General features: G+C 50.8%; 1 protein-coding gene and 1 non-coding gene across 2 annotated transcripts; both read left to right on the top strand.

Moving 5' to 3' along the window:
• Nucleotides 1-5,918: 5,918 nt before the first annotated feature.
• Nucleotides 5,919-5,990, top strand: TRNAC-GCA. Its single transcript has one exon. It is a non-coding gene; the product is annotated as a tRNA-Cys (tRNA).
• Nucleotides 5,991-17,933: 11,943 nt separating this feature from the next.
• On the top strand, nt 17,934-19,274 carry CLDN3 (claudin 3). Its single transcript, XM_043914970.1, has one exon. The coding sequence runs from the start codon at nt 18,243-18,245 to the stop codon at nt 18,900-18,902; it is 660 nt and encodes a 219-aa protein (XP_043770905.1). The 5' UTR covers nt 17,934-18,242; the 3' UTR covers nt 18,903-19,274.
• The last annotated feature ends 564 nt before the right edge of the window (nt 19,275-19,838 follow it).

The raw sequence follows: 19,838 nt of genomic DNA on the forward strand, positions 1-19,838 counted from the left end.
CGCCGCATGCCAGAAGAGGGTAGTGGGGTGGAGGGGGGCACAATGGCTTCGTGTCCGTCTCCGCGCCTGGCCCTCTCAAGTGTCGCCCCCATGTGTTTGCTTGTGGCCACTGCAGCCTCCGAGGCATACTCCGCCTGTGGGTGGAAATTTCAAAAATCCGTGCTGCCAAAGGAAGCGTCCCAGGCTGCACGAGTGGTAAAGAAGCCGCCTGCCAATGCAGGAGATGTGAAAGACCCGGGCTCGATCCCAGGGTCAGGAAGATCCCTGGAGGAGGGTATGGTAACCCACTCCAGTATTCTGGCCTGGAGAATCCCACGGACAGAGGAGCCTGGCAGGCGACCATCCATATGGTTCCAATGAGTCAGACACGCCTGAATCGACAGGCACACAAAAGAGAGTGGAGGAATGAAGAACTGTGACCATCGGAAAAGTGATGGGGCTGCGCGAGGTACCCCTAAATTGGGGCTCAGCGAAGGGAAGGGGTTCAATCGTGAGCCATCAGGGTTTACAGATTTTTTTCACTCTGATGAAAAACAAAAGCTGATCAGTGCTATATGCATGGCAGAGACCCGTCTTCCCCAGGGAGGGCCCAGCTGGACAGGCCTAAGGTGGACGCCCTTGGGTGTCTGCGGAGGGCACAGCCAGTGTGGCGGAGGCCCCGAGGCAGAGGCCGGGGAGGCGGCCATCCAGGGCAGGACTGTGAGGTCCACCGGCAGGGAGTAGCCCATACCTGACGGACGGCTGTGGCCCCAGCAGCAGAGGAGGGCCCCCCAGTGTAGTCGGGCGTTACTGCAGCCGGCCTTTAAGTCCCCAGGGAAAGCCCAGGTGCCCCGCGGGGGTCTGTCGGGTCGGATGGGGCGGCGGCGCCTAGACTAAGTGCTCCGACCGACCGGAGAACCAGGGGCCCAGGAGCGAGGAGGGAGACTTCTCCCGGGCCCTCCACGGAGGGTGGTGTGTGTGGGGAGGACGGGTAGGCAGGTGAACGTGTGCCTGTGCGAGGAGGGAGAAAGAAGGGGAGGGGAGGCAGGGGCTGTCCGGGAGCCCCCTTGGTGATGGCAGCCACAGCCCCCCGGTCTCCCCTCCTCCCCATCGAGCCCCTGGGCCTGGGAAGATGGCGGGAACACTGGCCTTCATGTTCGCGATGCATTGGAGAGCCAGCCAGACGGAAGACAAGCTGGCACAGGCGCAACCCATCGCTGCCCTGAGCCCCGCCCGCCCCCGATTACTCCCGTGGCCCCCCAGGGAGAGAGAGCTTGATGAAGAGACCAGGTGCAGAGAGTGGACTCGGAGAGGGGTCCTCGTGAGGGGAGGGGCGCCTCAATGAGGGGAGGGGGGGCTGAGTGAGGGGAGGACCTCAGTGAGAGGAGGAGGGGCTGAGTGAGGGGAGGGGCTGAGTGAGGGGAGGGGGCTCAGTGAGGGGAGGGGCTCAGTGAGAGGAGGGGGGCTCAGTGAGGGGAGGGGGGCTCAGTGAGGGGAGGGGCCTCAGTGAGGGGAGGGGCCTCAGGGAGGGGAGGGGGCTCAGGGAGGGGAGGGGCTGAGTGAAGGGAGGGGGGCTGAGTGAGGGGAGGGGCCTCAGTGAGGGGAGGGGGGCTCAGTGAGGGGAGGGGCTGAGTGAGGGGAGGGGCTGAGGGGAGCGGGGCTCCGTGAGAGGAGGGGGGATCAGTGAGGGGAGGGGCCTCAGTGAGGGGAGGGGCTGAGTGAGGGGAGGGGCTGAGTGAGGGGAGGGGGGCTGAGTGAGGGGAGGGGGCTCAGTGAGGGGAGGGGCTGAGTGAGGGGAGCGGGGCTCAGTGAGGGGAGGGGGGCTCAGTGAGGGGAGGGGCCTCAGGGAGGGGAGGGGGCTGAGTGAGGGGAGGGGCTGAGTGAGGGGAGGGGCTCAGTGAGGGGAGGGGCTCAGTGAGGGACAGGCCTCAGTGAGGGGAGGGGGGCGCGGGGGGCCTCAGTGAGGGGAGGGGGGCGCGGGGGGGGGAGCCTCAGTGAGGGGTGGGGCTCAGTGAGGGACGGGCCTACCGGAGAGGGACAAACTATTCAGGACACAGAAAAGACCCGGGAGAGCCTGAGGGGTGGGTCCAGGCCGCCGGTTCCCATCTGGGTGACGCCCTCGGCTCAGGTCCCAGGCAGCCCCGGGCTGGGTTTCAGCCACCTACCTGAAAACGGAAGAGGCTTGCGCAGGGCCTCTTTATGGCTCCTGGCGAAACCTGGCCCCGGGGACAGGGAAGAAGTTTCTCTAGGGCAGTGGGAGGGGGGGAGTGACTCATGCCTCCCTCCCAGGCTCATGACACCCCAGAGCCTGGGAATTACCCCAAAGCTGCCAACCGGGCCAGGCCGAGAGGACACGGCTCCACCCCACCCCGGCCACTCTCACCTCAGGCCTCCTGCCGTCACCCACAGGGAGGGACAGACCATGCCCGGAACTGTGGACACCCTGGGAGAAACGCACACCCTCTCACACAAACACACACAAACAAACCCACACAGACACACACCCGCGGGCTAAACCCAAACCCAAACCTCCCCACCCAGAAATAAACACCCGCCCCCCACCCGCGGCAACCCCCCGGGCCAGGGCCCAGCCCACCTCCACCACCTCCAAACACAGCCCCCAGAGCGCCTGAAGACCAGCTCACAGACTCAGCCAGGCCGGCGGTCGGGGAGTCTGACCCGCTGGCCCTGAACCAGTTTGGTTTCTCAGTTGGCCAGTTTAAGAGGCTCATGAGGGAGGCAGAGGTGGAGGGGGACCCCAACCTTGCTGCTGAGGAGAGAAAGGACAGATTGGATTTTAACCGGCCCAGGGCCAAGTATCACAAGATTCTAAGATGCCACCACCCCTGTCCTCACTGCCTCCTTAGGTGCCTGCTGCACCTAATCGTTTTCCTGGCCTTAGGCTCCATCTCAGAAAACACACGTAATTGTGGTATCTCAGCACAGGTGTCCATGTAACAAGAGCCAGATGCAAAATTACCTCTCCAATTGCCCCTGCAATCCCCGGCACCTGAGTACAGGGACCGTTTTTGTTCCTTGGTGTGACATCTGCTCCCAGTATATGCAATTATCTGCCTCAGACAGACGTACCAGGGCAGGGCCTGTCTCTTCTCAGATATATGGGCTTCTTTCTTGGCTCGGTGGTAAAGAATCCGCCTACCACTGCAGGAGATGCAGGTTCCATCCCTGGGTCAGGAAGATCTCCGAGAGAAGGCAATAGCAACCCACTCCAGGATTCTTGTCTGTAAAATCCCATGGACAGAGGAGCCTGGCAGGCTACAGTCCATGGGGTTGCAAAAGAGTCAGACATGACTTAGGGACTCAACAACAACAACAATGTAGATATTAGAAATAAACTAAACATCTACATGGGAAGAAAACTATAAAAATTTTAGATGAAAATAGGAACTATCTCTATTTCTTGGGGCTGGAAAGTGTTTCTAAACAAGATACAAAAGTATGTAAAAAAAAAATTTATAAATTTGAGTACATTTTAAAAATTGGCATGATAAAAGACAATAATTTTTTTTTTACAGATAAGCTAGGCACCACTTCCCTGGTGGACCAGTGGCTAAGACTCCGTACTCCCAATGCCTGGATTTGACAGCTGGTCAGGAATTAGATCCCCCGTGCCATAGCTCAAGAGCCCGGCATGCCACAACAAAAGATTTTGCATGCAAAAACTAATATGAAATAAATATCTATTTAAAAAAATAAGTCATATCAAATTTGTATAGCCAACAAATGGTTAGTAATCAGAATACGTAAGGAATTTCTATTAATCTATAAAGAAAAAGACTACCTATTAGAAAGATAGACCAAGGCTATGAATTGGCAATATACGGAATAAACTGGAATGACCAATGACTACCTAAAAGTGTTCAACTTCACTAACAATCAGAGAAAGGCAAATTACAATGGCAAATTACCTAGCTTATTTTTTTTTTAATTTTTATTGTCTTTTATCACACCAGTTTTTAAAATGTACTCGAACTTATCAATTTATTCTTTTTTATATACTTGTGTATCATATTTAGAAACGCTTTCCAGCCCCAAGAAATAGAGATAGTCCCTATGTTCTTTTTAAAAATTTTACAGTTTTCTTCTCATGTAGATGTGTAGTTTATTTCTAAAGGCAAATTACAATTACTGTTTCTCATCCACAGGAGAACAAAAGTACAAAGTAACACTACCAAGTGAGGGTAGAGATGTGTACATCAGAAACTTTCCAACATGCTTAAGGGAGAGTTGGCTGGGACAATTTTAGAGAATCATTTCGCAATATCTGGTAGCGTGGTTGATGTATACACCTTACGACCCAGCATCTTTACTTCTAGAGAAACTCTCAGGTATGTGTACCTGGAGGACAAGGACGTGTGCCACATCTTGTTTGTAACAGAAAAACAATTAGAAACCATCCAAATGCTCACAAGAATGGATAGGAACTGTAAGAGTCACACAATGGAATGGTATACAACAACGAAAAAGAATAAACTACAGACACACACAACAACATGAGTGGACCTCACGCACATTGTACTGAGTGAAACCAGATACAGGAGAGATTCCACTTCTACAAAGGTCAGGAAGAAGCAGAAGTAACCCATGGTGATAGGAGTTTGAAAGTGGCTACCTCTGGTCATGGGACTTCCCGGGTGGTCCAGTGGTTAAGACTCTGCTTCTACTGCAGGGGGTGCAGAGTTGATCCCTGGTTGCAGAACCAAGATCCCACATGCCGTGGGGCACAGCAAAAATAAATAAACTAATTTAATTTAAAAATAATAATAAATGTCTTTTCAAAAAATTAAAGGAAAGGAAAAAGGAAAACGGCCACCTCTGGGGAGAAGGGGGATGGGACTTAAGGAAAACCTCTGGGGTTATAGAAATGCTCTATATCTTGATTTGGGTGGTGGGCACATGATATGTGCAAATGTAAAAATTTCAAGTTGTAGTTTTAAGATTTGTGCATTTTAAGGACCTCACTAAATGTATTTTATGCCTCAAAAAAAGAGAAACAATAGAAAACCTAAACATGGTAAGAGATAAGCTGCAGTCCAGGAGAAGATATTTTCCACCATATAGCCAACAATCAGGGCTTCCCCAGTGGCTCAGATGGTAAAGAATCTGCCTGCAATGCAGGAGACCTGGGTTCGATCCCTAGTTAGGGAAGATCCCCTGGAGAAGGAAACGGTTGCCCACTCCAGTATTCTTGCCTGGAGAATCCCATGGACAGAGAAGCCTGGCAGACTACAGTCCATGGGGTCGCAGAGTCAGACATGACTGAGCGACTAACACACAGAGTCAACCATCAATTGGTGCTGAGAACATATAAAAAGATTCTACACATCAATAAGAAAAGGGGAAAACATTCCAACAGAAAACTAGGCCAATTCCATCAATGAGTAGCTCATAGATGAGAACACTGAAATAAACAATGAACAAACGAAAGATGCTCAGTGTCACGAATAAAGAAATGCAAGTTAAAACAATAAGGAGATGCCACTTGACACCCACAGAGTGAGAGAAAACAAAAATCTGAATGCTGCGAAGTTTGGGCAGAGATGTGTAGCCATAGAAACTCTGCGCTGAAGGGAGTGTCCAAGACCAACAGGCAATATTCTCTAGAATCATTTCGCAACACCTGGTGAGGTGGAAGGTGCCTATACCCTACAATCCAGCAATTCCACTTACAGAGAAACTCATGCATAGGCACCTGGAGGCATTTACAAGGATGTGTGTCACATGTCTGTAATAGCAAAACAGTCAGAAATAATCCAGGTGCTCACCAAGAGGAGAATGAATGGAAACCGTGACATTCTCACACCATGAAATACCACACAGCAGTTCCATTGAATGAACTGGAGCCTCTTGTGTACATTTCAAAGCCATAATGCCATTGAATAAAGCAAATTGCCAAATGCTGTGTACAATATAGGGCTTCCCTGATGGCTCAGATGGTAAAGAATCTGCCTGCAATGCAGGAGACCTGGGTTCGATCCCTAGTTAGGGAAGATCCCCTGGAGAAGGAAACGGTTGCCCACTCCAGTATTCTTGCCTGGAGAATTCCATGGACAGAGGGTGTACAATGTAAGATTACCCATGTAAAAATGCTTAATACACAAGATAGTTCTATATATTGTGAATGAATATATACCCAAGTAGAAAACTATACAAAACTGAACAGGAAGGTGCCATGTCAATTTCAAGATATTGTTACCCAGAAGGAGAGAAGTGAGTGGCATAGGGAAGGGGTGCAAAGGGTTTCTGGCAGAATGTAATGACTTGTGGGAATTCCTATGTGGGCCAGTGGTTAAGACGCCGTGCTTCCAATGCCAGAGCACAGGTTTAATTCCTGGTCAGGGAACTAAGATCTCACATGCCATGTGGTGGAGCCAAAAAAAAACCCCTAAGAATAAGAATGTAACTACTTGCTAAATCTGAGTGGTGGGCCCCCATGGGTATCTCTTATGTTATTCTTTGTACTTTCCAGTGTGTTTGGTGGGATGTCTTCTTTTTTTTTTTTTTTTTGGCTGCTCTTTGCAACTTGCAGGATCTCAGTTCCCCAACCAGGGACTGAACCTGAGCCATGGCAGTGAAAGTACCAAACCCTCACGAGACCACCAAGGAAGTCCCCTTATAATTTTAAAAAATATATTCCAAGGGAAGAGGGCGATTTTGCAGTCTAGCAGCAAGACGGTGGGATGCCATCTTGGTTTCTGTAGCCGATCCCAGGCTGTACCTTCTCTCCTTCACTCCACAGGTTGACTTTGGCAGTTCCTCGGCTGGGCCGGCGTTCTTCACCCACGGAGATGACCTGTACTTGGTGGTCCTGCCTGGCATGACAGTGGTCTTCTTTGAACAACTTATCACTGGTGATGGCAACACGCAGACACCAGGATGGTCCCTGAGCGCTACACAATTGCCCGTGCTCCCATCTGTTAACTGCAACTCCACTTACCCTCTGTGGTCAGAGTCAATCGTCTCAGCCATTGTAGCAATCCTCCTTTGCCTGTTCTTGTAGGGGCCCAAGGAGCCCCAAATGATCAGAAGGCCCCCTCCCTTCCACTGTAGTGGGCCTGTTATCATGCACCACCACCCCCCCCCCCCCGCCCCGCCCAGGAGAGCATCCTGCCTTCAACAGAGTTCAGGAAACAAAACTCTTGATACTGGGTCACTGTTGTACCTCAGGGCGATGCCTCCCCCATTTTTGCCCCTCAGCTCCAAGATCCTCAAATAGCACTGAGATTCTAGATCCCAAAGCAGCCCAGGCTCAGTGTCCCCTTTATACAGCTTGAACTAGAAGTACATAGGAACCCCCTACTCCCTCCCCTCCCGGGGCTTCCCTGGTGGCTCAGAATCCGCCTGCAATGCAGGAGATGCAGGTTCCATCCCTGGGTCTGGAAGATCCTCTGGAGAAAGGAATGGCTACCCACTCCAGTATCCTTGCCTGGAGAATTCCATGGACAGAGGAGCCTGGCGGGCTACAGTCCACAGGGTCACAAAGAGTTGGACATGACTGAGTGACTAACACTTTCACTCCCTATTCCCTACCCCACCCTTGCCTTTTGAAAGATATCAAAGCTATTGAAATATGTGGTCGACCACAACACAGGTGAAAACTACTTTCCTTTCCTCTCACACCCCACAGTCGGTCCTCAACAGATACTCCAAATGCTGCCCTCCCAAACCTTTCTTTCATTCCTAGTCTAAAAAGTTCTGTTCTTCCTCTGTCCATCTCAACACTTTATTGTATGTATCTATAATGCCTATCTCCCAGCAAGCAACTCTTCCTCCTTAGGATCAGTAAGATGGGAGGAGCAAGGGGAAGTGAAGTTGCTCAGTCGTGTCCGACTCTTTTCGACCCCATGGATTAATGTAGCCCACCAGGCTCCTCCGTCCATGGGATTCTCCAGGCAAGAATACTGGAGTGGGTTGCCATTTCCTTCTCCAAGGGGAAACTTGGTGCAATTACTGAATCCTCTTTAGCAGACCAGGGGCGGAGGAAGTCTGAATGCACATGTGTTCTGTCTACAGGAGAAACCGCACCACATATAAGGGCATTTTTGAGGTGGCAGTCCAACCTCCCACGCTGTTGTCTCCCAGGTGGACTGCGGCTGTCTTCAAAGGGCCATTTCATCCTTGCATCCCCTGCAAGGCCAGATGCTTCTAGATGGTTGGGTTCATGATGAAAGCAGGTCCCCTGGGACATCTCCCTGTACTTCTTTTGCTGTATGGCAGCTTCTAGATCAGAAGCAATATTGGGAGATTCACGAGAATAGCATATGAGGCGTGAGTAAGTTCAAGAATGGTGGTACTGGCAGAAGCATGATGCTCAAGTAAGACAAATCCAGATCCCTACTAAGCATCAATAAGTGTAGGGACAAATGGCCAATGTCCTCAATACAGAAGGGGTCTGCAGTGACGGGGGTCACCTTGGGTTGGCTGGCCCCTAAAGAAGGATGGCGCCATATTGGATTCAGGATTGGTGTTGCTTTGCGGCCAATGGGCACTGGGATCAGCCTTGGTGAGAGAAAACCCTGCATGTCCTCCCTCTCTACCACAGTGGCTGCTGTCATTATAAGCGCGTTGAGCAGGGACTGGGCAGGTTGATAAAGAGGCTGCCTGGCACCCACAGGGCTGCTCATCAACTGACAAAGTTATTTGAGCTCCTTCCCCAGAAAGACTCCCCTTGGGGCTGGAGCTTAGCTGGAGCACAGGATGCCAGGGCACTGCCCTGGCCGGGATCGTGGCCCCTGTGAGCGATAAGGCAGGAGGCACTAAGGGTTGAATAACCTCTGATAGAGCCCTATCTTAAATCAACTACTCTTTCCTTGGGCCTCAGAAGCTGCTTTGTTTAACTTTGTGCTGTTAGGATGCAGATATGATAAGGTCCCCAAGGTTTAAATAAACTTAAAAGTCAATGGAGTTCTTTACCATCTGTTCCCGGGAAGGGAGGCTTAGTGAGGGGTGGACAGAGCACCGTGCAGGGGCTGGGGGCCAGGGTCTCCCAGCCCTCTCTCCTGCAGTGCCCCCAGCCCCAGCCTATCCCAAATGAGCTTCCCTGCGGTTTCTTTTTCTTTTCCTTTTTCTCGTTCTGGTTGCCAGTAGGATACCCAAGGCCAAAACACTGACTACAAAGGCCAACTCAGGGATCTCAAGCTCAAGGGGTTACAAGAGCCGAGCAGGTAGTGAATATGTGTACAGAGAGCCAAGTGAAAGGAAACAGGTCGGGGGGAAGTTCCCTGGCAGTCCAGCGATTAGGACTCTGCGCTTCCACTGCAGGGGGCATGGGTTTGATCCCTGGTCGGGGAACTAAGATCCTGTATGCTGAGGCAAAAAAAAAAAAGACAACAGTTGGGGAACTTTCACTCCTTTTTAAAAATATTTATTTATTTATTTGGCTGCATCAGGTCTTCATTGCATCATGTGGAATCTTTACTTGTGGCGCACGGACTCTCTAATTGTGGCTTAGGAGTTGCGGCATATGGGTTTAGTTGCTCCAAGGCATGTGGGATCTTAGTCCCCTGACCAGGGATTGAACTCATATCCCCTGTATTGCAAAGCAGATTCCTAACCACTGGACTACCACCAGGGAAGTCCTGGGAACTTTCACTCTTGAGAAGATGAAATAGACATACGTGGCCCTGTTCCTTCTGCCAAGTACAGCCAAAACCCCTGGACTTTATAGATAAAACAGGCATGAGAAGATTGAAAGGTAGAGGGTAGGCAAAGCAGCTCAGGACCTCTGGACCCAAGGACACATGGTGGCCTCATTGTGGTCACCATCCTGCTGGCCGCCCTAAAACTCCTTGTGGTGCATGGTGAAGGCCCCGGCTTTTTTTTTTAAATCTTTTTTTCTCCCAGTTTTATTGAGACATGGTTGATATTGGCACTGTATAAATTTAAGGCGTACAGCATAATGGTCTGACTTATATGTGTATATGTATGTTCAGTCACACAGTCTAGTCTGACTCTTTGTGACCCCATGGACTGTAGTCTGCCAGGCTCCTCTGTCCATAGAACTATCCAGATGAGAATACTGGAGTGGGTTGTCATTTTCTTCTCCAAGGGATCTTCCTTGCCCAGGGATTGAACCCTGGTCTCCTACACTGCAGGCAGATTCTTTACCATCTGAGCCACCAGGGAAACTTTGACTTACATACATTGTGAAATGATTATCACAGTAAGTTTAGTGAATGTCCATCATCTCATAGAGACACAAAATTAAAGACATAGAGAATAATTTTTTCCTTGTATTGAGAACTCCTAGGATTTACTCTCTTAACAACTTTCATATATAACACAGCAGTATTCATTATATTTATCATGTAATTTACATCCCTAGTATTCATTTATCTTAAAACTGGAAATTTGTGCTTTTGACTGTGATGGTTTGGTGGTTTAGTCGCTAAGTCGTGTCCGACTCTTGTGACGCCATGGACTGAAGCCTGCCAGGCCCCTCTGTCCATGGGATTCTCCAGGCAAGAATACTGGACTGGGTTGCCATTTCCTTCTCCAGGGGATCTTCCCGACACAGGAATCGAAACCGTGTCTCCTGCATTGCAGCCGGATTCTTTACCGACTGAGCTACGACTGCGTTCCTTCAATTCCCTCTGCCCGTTCCTGCTCTGATAACCACAAATCTGATCTCTTTTTCTATGAGTTTGTTTTTGAAATATAATTGACCTATAATACTGTATTAGTTTCTGTTACACAATATCCTGATTCGATACATTGCGAAATGACTACTATAATAAGTCTAGTTAGGATATATCACCATATAAAGATATTACAAAGTTATTGACTGTTATTCCCCACACTGTACATTTCAAAGGCATGAGTCATCCCTTTTGCAACCGAAAGTTTGTACCTTATAATCTTCCTCACCTGTTTCTTTCCCTCCCCCAACCTCCTCCCCTCTGCCACCACCTGTTTAGTTCTCAGTATTTATAACTGTTTCTGTTCTGTTATGTGAATTCACTTGTTTCATTTTTTAGATTCCAGACATACATGAAATCATACAGTATTTGTCTTTCTCTGACTTATTTAACTTAGCATAATACCCTCTAGATCTATCCGTGTTGTCTCAAATGGCAAGATTTTGTTCTTTTGAATGGCTAACATTCCATTGTATATATACACCATAGGTTGCTTCTGTATCTTGGCTAATGCAAATAAAGCTGCAGTGAACATATTACACCAAGCTTTAACATGGCAATGTTTACCTTAAATGTAAAGAGTCTAAATACAGGCATCCCTCAGAGAAATTGTCGTTTTGGTTCCAGACTCCCCAATAAAGCGAAGACAGCAATAAAGTGAGTCACTCACATTTTTCGGTTTCCTGGTGCCTATAAAAGTTATGTTTACACTAGATAGTGCTCAGATGATCAATCAGGCCTGACTCTTTTCGACCCCATGGACCTCTGTCCATGAGATTTTCCCGGCAAGAATACTGGAATGGCATGCCATGTCCTCCTCCAGGGGATATTTCAGACCCAGGGCTCGAACCTGAGTCTCTTACATCCCCTGCACCGGCACATGGATTCTTTACTGACACCTCCTGGGAAGCCCCTGTGCTTACACTACACTGTATTCATTAAATGTGTAATAACATTATGTCTAAGAAAACAATGTGCATGCTTGCTAAGTTGCTTCAGTTGTGCCCAACTCTTTGGGAGTCCATGGACTGTAACCAAGCTCCTCTGGCCATGGATTCTCCAGGCGAATACTGGAGTGGGTTGCCATACCCTCCTCCAGGGCATCTTCCTGACCCAGGGATCAAATCCACATCTCTTATGTCTCCTGCATTGGCAGCCAAGTTCTTTACGATTAGTGCCACCTGGGAAGCCCAAGAAACAGTGTATATAGCTTAATTTAAAATAAATAAAATAAATAAATAAAATAAAAACACCTCATTACTGGGAATTCCCTGGTGGCCCAGTGCTTAAGACTCTGCTTCAACTGCAGGGAGTATAGGTTTAATCCCTGGTTGGGCAACTAAGATGCCACATGTCTTGAGGTGTGGCAAAAAAATTTTAAAAATAAAAGTACTTCATTGCTTAAAAAGGCTAACCTTCATGAGCCTCACAAGTCATAATCTTTTTGCAATAGTAACTTCAAAGATCACTGATCACAGATCATCATAACATAATAATAATGAAAAAGATTGGAATATTTCACCGAAATATGACACAGAAATGCCAAGTGAGCAAATACTGTTGGAAAAACAGCACTGATAGACTTGTTCAGCGCAGGTTGCCACAAACTTTCAACTTAAAAAAACACACAGTAGTGTGAAGTGCAGTAAAAGAAGGTGTGTCTCTGCGCCAATTAAAGAATTCTACCACAAAAGTCAAGTTTCACTAATAGAATATATTTGTTGTTGTTGTTTAGTTGCTAAGTCATGTCTGACTCTTTTGGGACTCCATGGACTGTAGTTTGCCAGGCTCCTCTGTCCATGGGATTTCCCAGGCAAGAATACTGGAGTGGGTGGCTATTTTCCTCTCCAGGGGATCTTCCCGACTCAGGGATTGAACCCATGTATCCTGCACTGCAGGCATATTCTTTACCATCTGAGTCACAATATGTAAAAGAGGATTTATTAGAGGAATTGGCTTATGCAGTTATAGAAGCCAAGAATTCCCACAATCTGCCATCTGCAAGCTGGAGAACCAAGAAAGCCAATGGCATAATTCAGTACAGTCTGCCCACTGGGGAGAGGAGGAGGCCAGACTGAGTGTGTTGGGGGGATGGGGAAAGGGGCAGGATGTCACGGCCACAGTATGGGAGGGACAAGCCCTGGGGCCCTAACGGCTACTTCTTGGGGGTTGGACACTGGGTGGAGGAACAGGTTAATCTCCTAGCTGTGGAAACTCTCATTTCAGTTCCTCTTTTTCTAGCATTTGCTTCTTGGAGTCACACACACACATACACACACACACACACATTTCACTCCAACACACCTGGTCACCTCCACCAGGCAAAGCCTTCTCCACCAACTCCTGCCCAACCTCCTCCTACAAGAAGCTCTCCTAGATCAAGACAGCCTCCGTACTACCCTTCCAATGGTCACTGGGCATTAACTGGAGGGCTTTTGGAGCATCAGTCCCATCTTGGGTCAAGGTGCTGTTTCTGGACAGGAGGCTCAGGAACGGGAGGGAGAGACTAGCATTGTGTTGGAGCACCCAAGTCTCACCCTCCTCTCAACAGCACTCCCCCACTACCCAGAGTCAGCACTCTCCATACAAAGACAGCTTCATCCCATCCTCATTCCCACCCTCTGGGGACACACACAACACACCAACACATATTGCGGGCCCCAAGCACCATCAGTTCAGTTCAGTTCAGTTGTTCAGTTGCGTCCGACTCTTTGCAGCCCCATGGATTGCAGCATGCCAGGCTCCCCTGTCCGTCACCAACCCCCGGAGCTTGCTCAAACTCATGTCCATTGAGTTGGTGATGCCCTCCAACCATCTCATCCTCTGTCATCCCTTCCTCCTCCTGCCTTCAACCTTTCCCAGCATCAGGGTCTTTTCCAATGAGTCAGTTCTTCACCAAAAGTGGCCCAAGTATTGGAGTTTCAGCTTCCAATGAATATTCAGGACTGATTTCCTCTAGGATGGACTGATTTGATCTCCTTGCAGTCGAAGGGACTCAAGAGTCTTTTCCAACACCACAGTTCAAAAGCATCAATTTTTCGGCACTCAGTTTTCTTTATAGTCCAACTCTCACATTCATACATGACTACTGAAAAAAACCATAGCTTTGACTAGACAGACTTTTGTCAGCAAAGTAATGTATCTGCTTTTTAATATGTTGCCTAGGTTGGTCATAGCTTTCCTTCCAAAGTGTCTTTTAATTTCAAGGTTGCAGTCACCATCTGCAGTGATTTTGGAGCCCAAGCACCATAGTGGTTTATATTTTAACAGGTTTATTGATACGATTTATAGACCATTTCACAATTTCTTCACTGTTTTTTTAGTATCTTCCTAGAGCAATGCAACCATCAGCACAATCAACTGTAGAACATTTTCATCACCCTAAAAAGAATACTGGAGTGGATATTCTCACTGTACCCATTAGCGGTCAATCTCCATTTCCCCCAATGCCCCACCCCAGCACCATCAGATCTACTTTCTATCTCAAATAGATTTGCCTACTCTGGATCATTTTTATGAATGAAATAACATAATACACACCATTCCTTGCAACTCACTTACCATAATGTTTTGAAGGTTCATCCACATTGTACCACAGATCAGAACTTTATCCCTTTCTATGACTGAATAATATCCCATTGTATAGATATATTCCTTTTTGTTTATTCATTCACCAACTGACATTTAGACCATTTCTACTTTGAGGCTGTTAGGAATGTTGCTCCGAACATTTGTGCACAAGTCCTTTTGGTTTTGTTTTTTATAATTTATTTATTTTATTTTATTTTTGGCTACACTGGGTCTTCGTTGCTGTGTGTGGGCTTTCTCTAGTTGTGGTGAGTGGGGGGGCTACTCTTTGTTAGGGTGCACAGGCCTCTTGTTGCAGGTGCTTCTCTTGTTGGGAAGCTCTAATTACCCAAGTTTCAGTAGTTGTAATGCAAAGGCTTCCATTTCTCTTTATTTCTTCTTTATATCTCTATATCTTCTTTATTTCTCTTTACATCTTCCATTTCTCATTATTAGAGTAAATACCTAATAATGGAATTGCTGGGTCATATGGTATAACTCTGCCAGGGGGCTTCCCTGGTGGCTCAGTGGTAAAGAATCTACCTGCCAATGCAAGAGATGCAGGTTCGATCCTTGGTTGGGAAGATCCCCTGGAGAAGGAAATAGCAACCCACTCCAGTATTCTTGCCTGGGAAATCCCATGGACAGAGGAGCCTGACGGGTTACAGTCCATGGCATAATTCAGTACAGTCTGCCCACCGGGGAGAGGAGGGGGCCAGACTGAGTGTGCTGGGGTCGAACATCTTAAGTCGGACACAACTTAGTGACTAAACCACAAAAGGTAACCCTGCCTTTTGAGGAATTGCCAGACTTTTCAAAAGCAGCTGCAGCATTGCACAATGCCATCAGCTTTGTCGGAGAGTTCTAGTTTCTCTACAGTCTCTGCGACACTTGTTATCATCTTTTCAATTCTAGCCATCCTTGTAGGTGTGAAGTGGCATCTCTTCGTGGTTTTGATTTGTGTTTCCCTGATGACTAATGGTGTCAGACAAATTTTCATGTGCACCTTGACCATTTGGATATCTTCCTTGTCTATTCTGAATGTCTATGCAGATCCTTTGACTGTATTTTTTTTAAATTGGGCTATTTGTTTTTTATTACTGAGTTGTAAGGACCATGGACGATATTAAGCAAAAAGCTGATTGAAGCTATTTGCCCAGAGCCAAAGTCTTATTTTCAGAGTCCCTGAAGTTTGGCCTCTGGGCACGAAACTCTGTCCTTCTGGCCTCATCTCTTTCCAGCCCAGCCCAGTAGGTCCACCTCACTCAGGCTTAGGAACAAGGCACCTCTTCCTGCCTGTACCCCAAGCAACTCAGAATAAACCAGTCTTCACAGATGAAGAAACTGAGGCTCCAGGGGGGAGAGGACTTGCTCAAGGTCACAGGACTGCTGCGAGTGGAGCTGGACTCCAGTTCAGGTCCATCCATCTAAACCCCACACCTTCTCCGCGCAATTTCTCTGCACGCTGGCTTGTCCGGCCCTGGTTGTTTTTTAATTTGCAATATGCTCACATTGCCTCTGTACTCATCACAACGCTATGAGGTAGATCATGTAGACATCAGTTTACTCATTTTGCAGAAGAAGAAACTGAGGTGAGGAGTGGGGATGTGACTTTCCTTGGCCTCGCAGGTAGCAAGAGATAGAGCTCACAGCACAACGAGTAGGAAGCCCACTCTCGAGACAAAAGCACCTAGTCTCAGGCCCCCACTGCCACTCTTCTGCCCCAAAGTCACCCCAATAACCAGCACTTCACTGGACTTCAAGAACTTCCTCCAGGGCAACATCCACCCAGCACCAGCTGGGCCCTCTGGCCGGGCACTCCCAGCCCTGCCCAGCCCAGCCCCAACTGGCCCAGCCCAAGACCTTTGCTCCTGCAAGAAGTGGGACCCTGGTTTCCATGGGCCTCGGCTCTGTTTACCTCACCCCAGGGCTAGGACACTCACAGAAGAGGACACAGGCTGCAGGGCTGTAATTTGAGAGATGGGACAAGACAGAAAAACCCCTAGGCCTGGTTCCATGAGGTCCCTCCTCTCACATCAAAGTGCCCCAGGTTCTGAGTAGATTCCAAAGGCAGGTAACAGGGTAATATCCCATTATCAGTCATTCATGCCAGGAGGAGGGAGCCCCCCCCAGGGCAGACAAGGCTGCAAGAAGGCAAGAAAACGATGCTTTTCCTCCATTCAAGTCACTAGATCAGGGACTTCCCTGATGGCTCAATGACTAAGACTCTGCACTCCCAATGTGGGGGCCTGGGGTTCAATCCCTGGTTGTGGAACTATATTCCGCATGCCCCAGCTAAGAGTTCCCCTGCCAAAAAGAAGATTCTGTGCGCACAGTCAAATAAGTAAAAAAAAATTTTTTAAAGTCACTACATCAACTTTGTCTTCGGGACCCAACGTGGTTCCAGACACTGGAGACACGGCAGTGAATAAAGCCAGCAGAAACCCTTGGCTGGTTGGGGGCATTCTGGATGTCCCAATGGAGCTGACATACCAGAGCAGAAAGTGAATAACAGGCACTGTGAAATGCTAAAAGGAATGTAAAATATAAAAAGGGGACAGGACATTGTGGGGTGAATAGCTGCGATTTTACATTTTTATCTATTTATTTTTTTGGCCACGTGGCCCTTGGGGGAATCTTGCGGGCTAGCTTGGGGGATCCTTACCTTGTGCTGACCAGGGATTGAACCCTGGCCATGGCAGTGAAAGCCTGGAGCCCTAACCACTGGTCAGCCAGGGAATTCCCAGCTGTGATTTTAAATAGTGTGGTCAGGGGAAGACCTGGCTGGGAGCAAAAAGCTGAAAGGTGGAAAGAGTGGGCCATGTGGTCTCTACATTGTCCCTGTAGAGGACGCGGCAAGGATGGGGCCTGAGGAGAGGGGAAGAGAGGGACAGAATCTCCAAGGTCACCTCTGTAGGGCAGAAAGCAAGGTGAGCGATAGCTCAGATGCGGGAGCAAGGCCACTAAGAGATAATGTCTCTGACTTGCCACCTTTGCCGGGATCAAAGGTCTTTCACCATCGTTTCAACAAGGTGGATCTGGGTCCTGAGTCCCCGGGGTTAGGACCGGGGCTCTGTGAGAGGAGGGTGCGGGTGCGAGGTTTCTAGGAGGCGAGGCCAGGTCAGCGAAAGGGATCCAGGGACACTGTGAGGGTGAAGACCTGGGAACTGCGGAGGGGCTAGAGAATCTGAGTTCAGCACTGGCTCAGGGGTGTCTTCAGGGCGCCTTTGCGGGCTGTCCCGGCTTCTGAGTCCAGACGCCCAGGACTGGCAGTCCCTTGGGCCTGGATCAGGCCGAGAGCGCGCGCAGGGGGGAGAGCTGCCTCGGAGGCCAGGGGGACCAGGAGCAGGTGCGCAGCTCCGGGGACAGCCGCCCACTCGGGTAAACAGCTGGGCCACGCCCACAGCGGATGGCCACGCCCACACTGCCCGCCCCTTCCCCGCGGATCCCGCGCGGCTGGCAGTGCCCCCCTCCCCACGCCTCCTTGCTGGGGGTAGAGTGGTGGAGTGTCAAGCAGGTTGTGCTTTTAACCCCATCCCCCGGAGAATTCCCTTCCGAGCACTGGGGCGGGGGATGGCCAGGAACGAGGGGCTGGGGCGCAGGTCTCGGCCCCGCCCTCTCGGCAGCCCGCACCCTGGCGCCTTGAGCCACTCCTGGTCAAGTGCTTCCTCCCGGGGCGCTTTAGTGAAGGTAGAAGAGGAGCCACGTCACTGTCCCCAGACCTGGGAGAGCGCGGCTCCGCCCCTCCCGCCCCCGCCGGAGCGCTGGGCCGGAATCGAAGACTAACCGGCCCCCTCCTAGGGGCCAGCCCAGTCGCAGCCGCCCGCCTACAAAGCCACAGACAGGTGCAGGCGCAGCCGCTGCGCCAGCCGGCAGATCGGAGCCGTTAGCGCGCGCCGTCCTTGTGTCCGTCCGTCCGTCAAGCGGGGCGTCAGTCCGTCGGCTGCACCGCGGCTCCAGCCCAGGCCCCAGCGGCCCCGGCCCCTAGTCGTCCCGCACGTGGAGCCGCCCGGCAGAGCCGGCTTTGGCGCGGCAGCCATGTCCATGGGCCTGGAGATCGCGGGCACCTCGCTGGCCGTCCTGGGCTGGCTGTGCACCATCGTGTGCTGCGCGCTGCCCATGTGGCGCGTGACGGCCTTCATCGGCAGCAGCATCATCACGGCGCAGATCACCTGGGAGGGCCTGTGGATGAACTGCGTGGTGCAGAGCACCGGCCAGATGCAGTGCAAGGTGTACGACTCGCTGCTGGCGCTGCCGCAGGACCTGCAGGCGGCCCGCGCCCTCATCGTCATCGCCATCCTACTGGCCGTCTTCGGGCTCCTCGTGGCGCTCGTGGGCGCCCAGTGCACCAACTGCGTGCAGGACGACACGGCCAAGGCCAAGATCACCATCGTGGCGGGCGTGCTCTTCCTGCTGGCCGCCCTGCTGACCCTCATCCCGGTGTCCTGGTCGGCCAACACCATCATCCGGGACTTCTACAACCCCTTGGTGCCCGAGGCTCAGAAGCGCGAGATGGGCTCCGCCCTGTACGTGGGTTGGGCGGCGTCCGCGCTGCAGCTGCTGGGGGGCGCGCTGCTCTGCTGCTCCTGCCCGCCGCGCGACAAGTTCGCGCCGACCAAGATCGTCTACTCGGCGCCGCGCTCCACCGCGCCCGGCACGGGCACCGGCACGGCCTACGACCGCAAGGACTACGTCTGATGGGGCGGCCGCGGGAAGCCCCGACCACTCCCACAAGCTGGCGCGCCCACCAGTCGGTCTGCAGCCTTGCTACGGAGACCAGCCCCAGCCCCGCAGACACCAGGCTGCTCCCTCACTGGACTGGGAGGGGCCCGCCCGGCGCCCCCTTCCCCAGCAGCTAGCCCTCCTCGGCCCGGGGAACGGGATTGTGGAGCCCAAGGGCCTGCCAGCACGGACCTTTGAAATCTTGCCCCTCTGGTGCGCGGAACTGGGGTGACCACCGCAACTTGCCCGCCCAGTCGGACTGTGGCCACGAAGTTCTCTTTGCGCAGGGACCCGCAGCTTTGAAAAGGGGCCACTTGATATTTTTCAATAAAAACCTTTCGTTTTGCAGTTGCTGGCGCCTCCTTATCCTGAGCGCAGACAGGCCTCCACCTACTTGCAGAACTTCCCCATCCCAACCCCCTGCCCCGCTCGCGCCCCCCAAGGATTGGCCCTGGCTGAATTCTGCGCTGCTCCGGCTGCTGCGGAATGAAGCTTAGAGACTTTCAATAAGTTGTAAACTGAGCTGGGTACTCACTAGCTAGCTGGTCCTTAGGCCTATTCAATGGGGATTCAGACAAGGAAGGCCCATTCCAGAGGGGCGGGCAGGTGCACTCCCGGGCATGGAGGAGGTGGGGGGATGTCAGGGACCCCCTTCTCCAGGTTTGGGCCTGGGACACCGGCCCTCCAAAGCGCTCCCCAACGCCTGAATCGCCCTGCGGCGTGTGAAAGAGCACATTCAATGCTATGATTTCATATTTGGGAAAGGAGAACAAAAAGATCTATTGTTTTGGTAAAATACACCACCAAAGGAAAGTGGGTAGAGTTGTGTCCCCAGGAGGAGAGATGAGAGCGGGGCCTCATTTTTTCCGCTGAAACCCTTGAGGGAAGGAAAGGGTAGGTAGTGGGGAGGGG

This window comes from Cervus elaphus, chromosome 10 (assembly GCF_910594005.1).
Source record: "Cervus elaphus chromosome 10, mCerEla1.1, whole genome shotgun sequence".
Lineage (NCBI taxonomy): Eukaryota > Metazoa > Chordata > Mammalia > Artiodactyla > Cervidae > Cervus > Cervus elaphus.